Raw genomic sequence first — 11,677 nt, forward strand, 5'->3', positions numbered from 1 at the left:
AGAGTGTTTAGTTTGAGAAGGAAACATCTCAAACAAACTACTGCATTGTCCAATTATTGCAGTGAAACAGGTATTTTTTCACATAAGGGTAACTCATGTATCAGTCATGTCTTAGTTCAAAATCATTCATTTTGGGTGAACATTGGAGTACAAGCCTTGGTTGACACTTCAGTTCAGTAATGAGAGAATCTGTACCAGCAGAGGTACAGTCTCAGGGATGAGCTGTTAAATCAAGATTCTTTCTATGACCTCAAAAAATCTTTGGTTAAACTGAGAAAACAGGGTACTGCATTTTTGAAATGGAGAACAACAGTGATCATAGAATCAGATGTACAGCATGGAAACACTCCCTTCATTCCAACTCATCCACACCATACACATATCCTAAATTAATCTAGTCCCATTTGCCAGTACTTGGCCCAAATCCCTCTAAACCCTTCCTATTCATATATCCATTCAGATGCCCTTTAAATGTTGTAATTATATCAACTTCCAACACTTCCTCTGGCAGCCCATTCCATACATGCACCACCCTCCGTGAAAAAGTTGCTCCTTGGGTCTCTTAAATCTTTTCCCTCTCACCCTAAACCTATGTTCTCTAGTTCTGCACTCCCCCACCCCAGAAAAAGACCTTATTTCCCCAATCCATGCCCCTCATGATTTTATAAATGTCTATAAGGTCACCCCATAAGCCTCCAATGCTCCATGGAAAACAGTCTCAGCCTCTTTCTATTGTTCAAATCCTCCAACCCTGGCAACATCCTTGTAAATCTTTTTTGAACCTTTTCAAGTTTCACAACATCTTTCCGATAGGAAGGAGATGAGAATTGCATGCAGTATTCCAAAAGTGGCCCAACTAACGCCCTGTACAGCCACAACATGACCTCCCAACTCCTATACTCAATGCTCTGACCAATAAAAGAAAGCATATGAAGTGCCTTCTTTACTATTCTATCCATCTTAGACTGCACTTTCAAGGAACTATGAACCTGCACTCCAAGGTCTCTTTGTTCAGCAACACGCCCCACGACCTTACCATTAAGCGTATAAGCCTTGCAGGCCCACATACACAGATCATTAAATTGCCAACAAGTCCAGAAAATAATTAAAAGGTTTAGTAAAATACTGCCCTTGAAATTAATAAGATTATAATTCTAGGAGGTAGGAGTCATGACTTAGTGATAGAAATCTCTGATTGGACAATATCTAGAGTAGTGCAAGTAATTCCACATCTTGAGACAGATATACTGGCATTGGAAGGGGTGTAGCATATATTGACCAAAATGATTCCAGGAGTCCATGGATGAAGCAAAGAGGAGAGATTAAACAAACTCTTAACTGCAATAACAACTAGAAATATCACAGATTCTAATTTGGTGTTCAAAAGCTAGATATAAAAGTGATAAGACTCTACATTTAAGCAAAGCTAAATATGGGAAACAAACTATTCACAGAAAAATAAGCAAATCTGTTTATGGCAAAAGGATACAAGATCAATGAAAGATGCTCAGAAAAGAACTTACTGTCATAGAGAACCATTTTATACCTTCAAGGAACAAGAGGACTACATGCCAGTAAAGACACCCATAAAAGATTAAAGATGCAAGAGACAACATGAAACTAAAAGCAAAAGCACCTAAAATTACAAATAAATAAAAATACAAAGTGTACATCTTGGCAAATAAGGAAAAAGATCACAAAAAGCAGTGAAGGACTACAAAATAGACAATTTGGAGATATGAAGAGAAAATTTCAAAGGGTGGCCAGGAGTAATATGGGTTACTTGAACTGATAACAGTAATAGCTCCAATGAAAATTAGGAAATGGCAGACATGCTGAATAATTACCTTACATCAGTATTAGCAGTAGAAATGAGGAGAAATGCAAATCATCCCAAAGGAACCATAGAGTCATAGAGATGTACAGCATGGAAACAGACCCTTCGGCCCAACCCATCCATGCCGATCAGATATCCCAACCCAATCTTGTCCTACCTACCAGCACCTGGCCCATATCCTTCCTATTCATATACCCATTCAAATGTTGCAATTGTACCAGCCTCCACCACTTTCTCTGGCAGTTCATTCCATACACATACCACCCTCTGTGTGAAAAAGTTGCCCATTAGGTCTCTTTTATATATTTCCCCTCTCACCCTATACTTATGCCCTCTAGTTCTGGTCTCCCTGACCCTAGGGAAAACACTTTGCCTATTTACCCTATCCATGTCCCTCATAATTCTGTCAACCACGATAAGATCACCCTCAGCCTCCGACACTCCTGGGAAAATAGTCCCAGCCTGTTCAGCCTCTCCCTGTAGCTCAGATCCTCCAATCCTGGCAACATTCTTGTAAATCTTTTCTGAACCCTTTCAAGTTTCTCAACATCCTTCCGATAGGAAGGAGACCAGAATAGCACGCAATATTCCAACAGCGGCCTAACCAATGTCCTGTACAGCTGCAACATGACATCCCAACTCCTACACTCAATACTCTGACCAATAAAAGAAAGCATTCCAAATGTCTTCTTCACTATCCTATCTACCTGTGACTCCACTTTCAAGGAGCTATGAACCTGCACTCCAAGGTCTCTTTGTTCAGCAACACTCCCTAGGACCTTACCATTAAGTAATCATTCAGAGGTAAAAACGCACCAAAACATATTCAAAATAACAGCAATGGATGAAATATTCATGTGAAAGTATGGTAATTCCCCAGGACCAAATAATTTCTATTGTAGTTTTACAAGTAGTAAGTGAGAACCCCATGTCCCAATGCTTGCTATATTTGGGAACCATTTCTTTCAGTTGGAAAACTTTGCATGTTGCTCCACTACTTAGAAAGGAGTGTGGGGAGGAATGAACAAGGGAATTATAGACCAGCCAACCTAACATCTGTTGTTGGGAAATTGCTAGGATCAATAATTAAGGGTAGGATTACTGAGCACCTTGAAAATGTTCAGCTGCTGAGTGTGCTCTGGAATGGATCTATAATGGGTAGGTCACACCTGAAGGATCGGTTTGAAATTTTTGAAAAGGTGGCTTAACATATTGGACAGAACAACGTCGATTCAAGTTACTTATATGAACTTCTAAAAGGCAATTGATCCTGAAAGTCCCTCATGAGACACTGTTCACTACAAATAAAGTTCATGATACTAAAAGCAAATTATTGATCTAGTGATGATATTGGCTGAGCAGTAAGAAACAGACCAAGAATAATCGGCAGGTACTCCAATTAGAAGGCTGTTACTGCTGGTGTACCACAAAGATGGGATCTCAAATATTCAAATTTGTGAACAATTTAGATATTGAAATATAAAACTACACATCCAGTTTTGCTGATGGTAGTATCGTATGCAATATGAATCAACAATGCAGGCATTTGTGAAGTCATCCACTATGAACTTAAATACAGAACAGTAGTTTTCAAATGGCAAAAAGCTAGAAAAAGTGGAGGTCCAAAGAAATTTGATGGTCCAGGTATATTGACCATGAAAATACCATGAACTGCTACAGAAATTAATTTAAATGGTAATGCTTCAGTCATAAAATGGCCTGCTTAGACATTAACTACAGTACTGACAGCACTTCTGTGCACCACACCTTAGGCAGGGAGGGAACACAGATCAGTTGAGAAATAGCCATCAAGAGTATACCATGGAACTAATGCCCTTCCGTGCTTTTAGTCAATTCAAAAAACATGCAAAGCCCGGACCAGTTTCCTTCTCCTGCCAAGGTCAAGTCCCTGTCTATGAATATATATAAGCTTTCAGCACGTGGAAGTAAACTACATTGCAAGGACAAATAATAATCTTAAACTAGTTGTTAATGTAACTTTTAGCACACTTCGGATGGTTCAGCAATTGATGACTAATCATGGAATCAGAGACATTGTTCTGTAAGCATGGACTGGTTGAATACTTTTAGTACTCTAATTGTCAAAGGGACTTGCTGTTTTATATAGTCTGTCAGCTGTTAAGAGGTATGAACAACACACCTGGCATTGCACTGGCAGTGAAATTCAGACTTCAAAATGATGCTTGCACTTGGTCAAAGAAGCAGACATATAAATAAAAATTTAATGTAGAAGTGGAAGTGGTAACATTTGGTAGAGTGAAGAGGGGCAAATGAAGTGAGGTAGTGGAACCAGTTGAGAAAACCATTTATAAACGGGCAAGCTCACCACTTTTTCAAGAAGTTTATAGTCTATAAGTGGGGACATTAGGCTTAGCCTTTATAAACAGAGTGGGCATCAGATAGATCAGTGTAATGCATGTTTAATAAGTATATCAGGCCCTTTGACATGATGGAGAGCAAAATTGCTAAAATGGTATCAGAGATGAGGAACTTCAATTATGTGAGAAATTAAGGTTGTTCTCCTTACAGCAGAGAAAGTTGTATGATTTGGGATTCTAATGGAGCAAATAAGAAGAAACTGCTTCCAACTGCAGAAAGATCAATAATCAGAGGAACAGATTTAAGCTGAACTGTCAAAAGACAAATCGTTTTTGGAAAAATCCACTTGTGGTAACCTAGAATGCACCATCTGAAAATGGTGGAAGCAGATTCACCAGTAACTTCCATAAGAAAACAGGATAAAAACTTGAAGGAAAAACACACACAGGAATGGGAAAGTGGTCTATTGGATATTTCTTCAAAGAATAGGCATACACAGAATGGTCTGAATAGCCTCCTTCATTGCTATAGGATTCCATGAAAAATAAATTTTCATACATTGACATGCTTTGTCTTTCAATCCAACTTATGCTATTCTTACAGCATCTCAGATAGCATCGCAGACCCATACATTTTACAATTCTCACAATATCTTGGGACTAAGATGGAAAGCATAAAACATAATCAGGTTTACTTATGATGCCTTTCACAACAAAATTGGACGAAATCATTACTAAGCTCAGAAATGATGATGCTAATTTAATAAGGCAGCTACCATAAACTAAACTTGCACACGAGAGGTAGAAATGTTAGACTAAATTTGTACCAAGCATTGATTGGGTTACACATGGCAAAGTGCACGCAATTCCAGTGGCTCTTCACATTATTAAAAAAAACACATCAGAACTGAAAGTTTATACGTATTAGCAAAGGATAAACAGACTGGTTCATTACACTTAAAAAATGCAAAGTTTTACAGCTTAAAGTAATGTTTAAAATTGTGAAAGGTTTTGATGAGTGGACATCGTGTGTTTCACTTTGTGTGAAGCAGCAATATTAAAGACCGCCAATGTAAGATAGTTGCCAAGAAAGTCATTAGGGAATTCAAACCAAACTCCTTTACTGTGGTAAGAATGTGACATTCACTACCAAAGGAAGCAACTGAGGTGAATAGTAGGGGAAGTAAGATGAAAATGAGACATGGAAGGGGATAAATGAGGAAGGAGGGGATGAAGACTCAATGGAGCACAAATGCTAGGATGGTCAGGTTAGACCAATTTTTTTTTCCCTATTGTCGACTATAAGTAATTCTCGCTCTAAAGAAACTGACTAGTATGAGAAGTTTTTTTTCAATAAAACTTTAACAGTCATACAGCATGGAAACGCCTCGGTCCAACTCGTCCATGCTGACCAGACATCCCAATTTGATCTAATCCCATTTCCCAGCATTTCGCCTATAGCCCTCTAAACCCCTTCTATTTATACACCAATCACATGCCTTTTAAATGCTGTAATTATACCCATCTCCACCACTTATTTAGGCAGCTCGTTACATACGTGTACCACATTCTGCATGAAAAAGTTAACCCTCAGGTTCTTTTTAAATCTTTACCCCCTCACCTTAAACCCAAACCTCTGGGTTTGTACTCCCCTAACCTAGGAAAAAAAGATCTTGGCTATTCACTCTATCCATTTTATAAACTTCTATAAGGTCACCCCTCAACACAGGAAAATCTTTCAGAGCTTGAGGAAAATGAATATCAATCAAAAGATGGATGCTGGGTGAAGTAACCAAATTAGATTTTAAACAGTGACTTATAGAAGAACAATGTAGTAAAATGGAACAATTGGAGAAAACCTTAATTCTTCACACTATTGAAACGTTAAGAAACATACCATAACAATTACTATGACTGATTTTTGATAAAACGTTTTGTTTGAAACACAAGTGCCTTTTATTAAGTTTGTGTTTTTCTAAGTTCCTGGGGGGGAACCCAAAATTTCACATTGGTTTTGAAACATACTGGTAATTTCCTGGGGATATTTTCTGGTTCCTACCAAAGATTTTTTTTTCTGTTACAACCATCATTAGTATAAGCACTATAAAACATTGATCACAATCTGATACTTTTTTGGCTCTCATCAATGCAATCATACAAACATGACAAAGCACAGGATGAAAGCAGCTATTGAACCCATCAAGCTAAATCCTTACTTAGTCTACAACATCTTATGGGCAGACCCCTGCTCTCCAAGAGAAACTCTAGAAAAATACACTAATTCTAACTGCAGTCAAGAAAGACTCCTAGACAGTTTCTTCCCTGCTATTTATATTTGATGGTATGGTTCCCACTGATGTTATTTCCTCCTCTTCTGTGACAAAAATACCATGTTCAATAAGATGTTTCATTTATCCTTAACCTGGAAAATTCACACAAGGACCTACAATTGCACTCAGATGTTTATTCAGTTCATTTTAACATGGAATTAGTACAGGATTAACATTTTCTGTTAGGACCAAATTGCACCTGTCCCACCACACAAAATTATTCTAATCTTTGGTCTTGTTCAAAAATAGTTAATTTAGCTCTATGTACTTGATCATAGCCAGGTTAAATGTTCCATCAAGTCTACACTAATCACACTTATTCTCAAAATTGAACCACACTGTATTAACCCTTTAATCAAGACAGGGCAAACAAATTCAACTAATCTTCCCTCATAACTCTCAATTTAGGAACTAAGCCTAGAATTGTCCAATCATCAACAGATTAAAACTAATTATAAATCAACTTGCTTAATTTAATTGCATTTTAGAAGTTAATCAATTAAGACATTAACAAAGATTTCACTAAGATTCAAGTGTAGTCATTCTATACATTTTTTTTAAATCTTGGAATTTTAAGCATGATTCCCTAGATGGGGCCTGCATTTCCCCTAGAAAATGGTGCTGGAAAGAAGGTTACTTCTCAAACTGGATTTTAAAAAGTGATCCCATTCAAGGTTGTTTTTGCTTAAAGTGTCAAAAGAAATGTGGTCAATATGTTAATCAGAAATTGTTTCATTGTAAAGCTACGCAATGAGGAATTTGTTAGTTTGCCTGGATAGTTGGAAATACACTTCTCCTTATTGTCAGAAAACTTTGACTGCTGTTGATGAGAGGGTCAAGCGTTTTCTCAAAGCAGATGTTAATACAAAACATACACAAAGTAGTGAATCAGGCTTTTCAACAAGATACTAGTCTAGCAGGCAGAGAAACACAGAGACAGGGCTTCAATGACAGTTGCTTGCCACATGCTGCTGGACAGGTTTGTTGTGTTTAAGTCAGAAGATCAACATACGTGTGGTAACATCACATCTTTATTTTGTCACAAAGCACAGAAGTTACATCAACTGAACCAATGGATTCTAAACCTTCCCATTGTTCTTTATATTTCATCTTATTGTAGAATAAAACATTGACAACTTAAACCATATTTTACCTGAGTGTTAACCATTCTGGAGTTGAGGAAAATGCTGTACATGCAAATGATATTAGATCCACATTACAAGGGGATGTTATTTTTCTCAATTATTGTTACATCCCTAACCTGCATCAGTTAAATAAATACAATAAAATGCAAATAAATAAATACAATATAATGCAAATGAATTCCAATCAAAGTAAAATGACGAAGCCCAAGAATTCACCAACTGCAGTCATTTAAAATATTATTTTTTTTTATATATATATATATATATACACACACACACACACTAGAGGCCTTCAGGATCAAGGTCACAGAACTCCTAAGCAAGAGCTTCAGCAACAATTTTTAAACAAGGAATTAAAAGCTTTATTTATTGTACTTTCCACAGAGTGTGTCTAGGCTTCTACAAGATGTTTGTTGCTGGAAAAACACAGGTCAGGCAGCATCCGAGAAGCAGGAGAATCAATGTTTCGGGCCAGAGCCCTTCATCCTGCTCCTCTGATGCTGTCTGACCTGCTGTGCTTTTCCAGCAACACACTCTTGACTCTGATCTCCAACACCTGCAGACCTCACTTTCTTCTACAAGATGCTTGTCAGTGAGTCAAGTAGTATGACAATCTGTCTAAGCTGTATAACACTTGGTTTCATTCTGCCTAGTGCTTCATGCTTACATAGTAATTGTAATCTATATCCACATTACATTTATGCTGCAGCCACTGTATGTGTACAAACAACATGTTTTCAGTGTTTGAAGCTCCAAAATCCAACTCACTACAGTATGTACAGTTTCTTCATTTCAGTTACAATATATGCACTCTTTCTAGTGAGCATTACTTAAATCCTAAAAATGAAATGTTGCTACCCTCCTATTGAAAGAAAATATTTTTGCACATTGGAAATTGCACTGCAGTTTTTAAATTGATAAGTATACACTCAGACAAATGTAACTGGATCCAGCACACTGTTTTAGTCAGTAAACTAAGTCTTGCAGGCAGAAAACAAATTCTGAAAGTGAGGTGCATAATAACATACATAAATTACTGAAGCATAGTTACGCTGTTAATTGTAACGAAGGTTTACATTTGTACGCATTCCCCAGTTCCATACAACGCATTTTGAATCTCAGCAACCTTATCTGAAGCCTCCAATGACACTTTAGCCCTTGTCTATTCCTAACAGCACAAAATTTAGGGAAATTTGATAATGTCGCCGCCATCATAGCAGCTCGTGTAGTACACACTGCTCCACCCCCTATTTATCAAAGCATTGACTGATTTCCTGCAAAAATTCCTTCTGAAAGTGAAACTTAAAAATCTATTATCACAAAATGTGCATGATTCCCACGGTGGATGATGCTAATTCGGAACTGTCAGACCGACCAGTGAAAAAATGGCATTTTTAAATCACCCCTGTGAAGAACATTAGAACACTCTTCAAATATTAGATTCGAGTTTCCTGTAGTACAGCATATAGTAATACTTCCAGAAGGTACTTGGTATTGAAACCTGCGTGTTTGCAAGGTGTGTACATGAGGTTGGTGCTATTTGATCCGTGTCCGTGTGCAGAAAGCTTGAAGTAACGAAACGCGTGTCCCCAAAAACAACGGCCAAACCGCAACGCCAAACTACGGATGGGGGTCACAGAAGGTACAATATCTGGCAAGGTGCTGAGCGCATGTCCTGCCCTACTACCGGATAAAGCACAGCTCATTATTTGGCAGCAATGGGGGAAGAAGAGGAGACAGGGACACTAAGCAACCAAGCGGCTCCGAGACGCTACGTCCACGTACTGCGGAAACCGAGACCCAGGCGCAGGGCCTGCTACTGACCTCGGGAAGGTAACTACCAACCGTGCCCCATACATACACCTCGCAACGCTCCAGGCCGCCATTAAACAGCAGGCCCAGTGCTCAGGCTCTCACCGTAAATACTGCGCGCAGAGCGGGTTCATTCTTCCTCGCTAAAGCCCAGCAACAGCCGCCATGTAATCTCCCGAGTGCTGAACGATCCGGATGGCGTCGGCGAGGAGGAGGTTAAACTCATAGCTCGGCGCTTGGATAGAGGACGAGGAGGGAAAACCTTGAAGGGGAGTGAGGGCGTGAGGCCGGGGCCACGGGCCTGACTTGTTTCTGTTGGGCCGTCGCTACCTCCCTCAGAGAGCGCGCCTGATCGCGCGCTGCTTCCCAGGCCACCGTCTGCCGCTCGCGCTCCGCTCACTGCTCGGCGACGGCGGCCTCATCTGTGTCACCGCCAAAACCGTCCTCCTCCCTCCCCCCGCCTTCTTCTCCTTCACTCCCTACACACAAACACACACTTCCGGCTTGACGGCCAGTGCAACCAGTTTCACCCTCCGGCGGAAATACGCCATCAACTCAATATTCCTCACCTCGCTAAGGCATTACGTACTGTGTGGAAGGGATTCTTCTGAGGACTCGTTTACTGTATTGGGAATTAAAAGCAAAATGTGCTACCATCAGCCCTTAAAAGTGAGCAAGGCAGAACGTTCGGCCAGAAGAATCATGTACATTTTCTTTTTGAAACAGTTGTGTTAGTATAGTACTGGTCTTGCTCCACTTCCAATCGTAAAATGAGAAAGATATTCAGGCTTAGAGATTGTCTCATTTCTGAATTCAAAGGTTCTGGGGATCACGTTTCACTCAAAAAACTGGAACGTAAATGGTTGCAAAACTTGGCTGTTGCACATCAGTGATGTTGAGTGAGAATCAAATACTGGTTACAACGCAGTGCCAGGCCATTCGGCCCGTCGCGTCCATACTGGTACTCCACAAGTGCAATTCCCCTAATGCCTCAATTGATTTTCCCGATAGCCTTGCATCATGTTTGATTTTCATTTTCAAGTAATAATCCAACACCTTTTTCAATACCATGATTAAATCTGTCTCCACTTTACTATCAAACACCACGTTCCAGATCCAAACCATTCACATGGTGAAAAAGATTTGTGTTGTTGCCATCTCTTCCATTTCACAAAGTCATGCATCTTTGCTGAACAAACTTCGATCACTGCTACTGTCTACCCTTCTAAGCCACCTTGTCCTGCAAGAGAGAAGGAAGTTTCCCAATGAATGTGATGCAACGTGTTTGGGTGATGCAGCTGTCACTCATCTGGAGTAAGGTTTATAGTGGAGTTCCCTGCCGGTTGCTATTATGACTGCTACTCTTTCTGATAAATATTAAAGATCTAGACTTTAATATGCAGGTACAATCTCAATATTTGTAGGCAAAGTTAAAAGTCACACAACACCAGGTTATGGTCCGACAGGTTTATTTGGAAGTAATAGCTTTCAAAGTGCTGCATCTCATCAAGTGGTTGTGGAGCAGAATCATAAGACACAGGATTTATAATAGAGGGTGAGAAACAGGTTGAGAAACAAAGTGAGAATCAGTGTCTGGAACAGAGGGTGACAAACAGAGGATGAGTAACAGTGGGCATGAAACAGAGGATGAGAATCAAAGTGCTTGTAACAGGGGTTGAGAAACAGAGGGTGTGTAAGAGTGGGTGTGAAACAATGGGTGAGAATCAGAAGGACAGAAACAGAGTCTGAGATACAAAGGGTGAGTTACAGAGGGGGAGCAACAGAGTGCCTGAAAAAGCAGGTGAGAAACAAAGTGCCTGAAACAATGTGAAACAGGCTGCCTGAAACAGCAGTGAGAAACAGAGTGTCTGGATAAGAGTGTTGGAAACAGAGGGTGAGAAACAAAGGATAAGAAACAGAGTGCCTGAAACAGAGGTTGAGAAACAATAGGTGAGAAATAGAGTGTGAAAAACAGAATGCCTAAATCAGTGGGAGAGTAACAGAGTGCCTGAAACAAAAGGTTAGAAACAGAGTACCTGAAACACTGTGTGAGAAACAGAGGGTAGTTACAGAGAATGCGAAACAGGGTGAGATGCAGAGTGCCTGGAAAAGAGACTGAGGGACTCGGGGAGAAACAGATGGTGAGAAGAAGAGTGTGAGAAACAGATTGGGGAAAAACAGAGGCGGAGAAAAAGAGAGTAAGAAACAGAGTGC

The 11,677-nt window shown here is 39.6% G+C and overlaps 1 protein-coding gene across 3 annotated transcripts in view; it reads right to left on the minus strand.

The window, feature by feature from the left end:
- The window catches only part of smg7 (SMG7 nonsense mediated mRNA decay factor), a 152,040-nt gene extending 142,136 nt beyond the window's left edge, over positions 1–9,904 (minus strand). The window contains exon 1 of one of the 3 annotated variants that reach the window (XM_087990744.1): positions 9,569–9,904. In XM_087990744.1, the coding sequence (XP_087846870.1) occupies positions 9,569–9,597 (29 nt within the window). In that variant the 5' untranslated portion in view covers positions 9,598–9,904. The remainder of the gene's footprint in view (positions 1–9,568) is intronic. The other 2 variants (XM_043699524.2, XM_043699526.2) reach the window with 2 other exon arrangements.
- Positions 9,905–11,677: the final 1,773 nt, after the last annotated feature.

This window comes from Chiloscyllium plagiosum, unplaced genomic scaffold, assembly GCF_037043375.1.
Source record: "Chiloscyllium plagiosum isolate Xiang-an unplaced genomic scaffold, Cpla_swu_hap1 HiC_scaffold_9, whole genome shotgun sequence".
Taxonomy (NCBI): Eukaryota; Metazoa; Chordata; class Chondrichthyes; order Orectolobiformes; family Hemiscylliidae; genus Chiloscyllium; species Chiloscyllium plagiosum.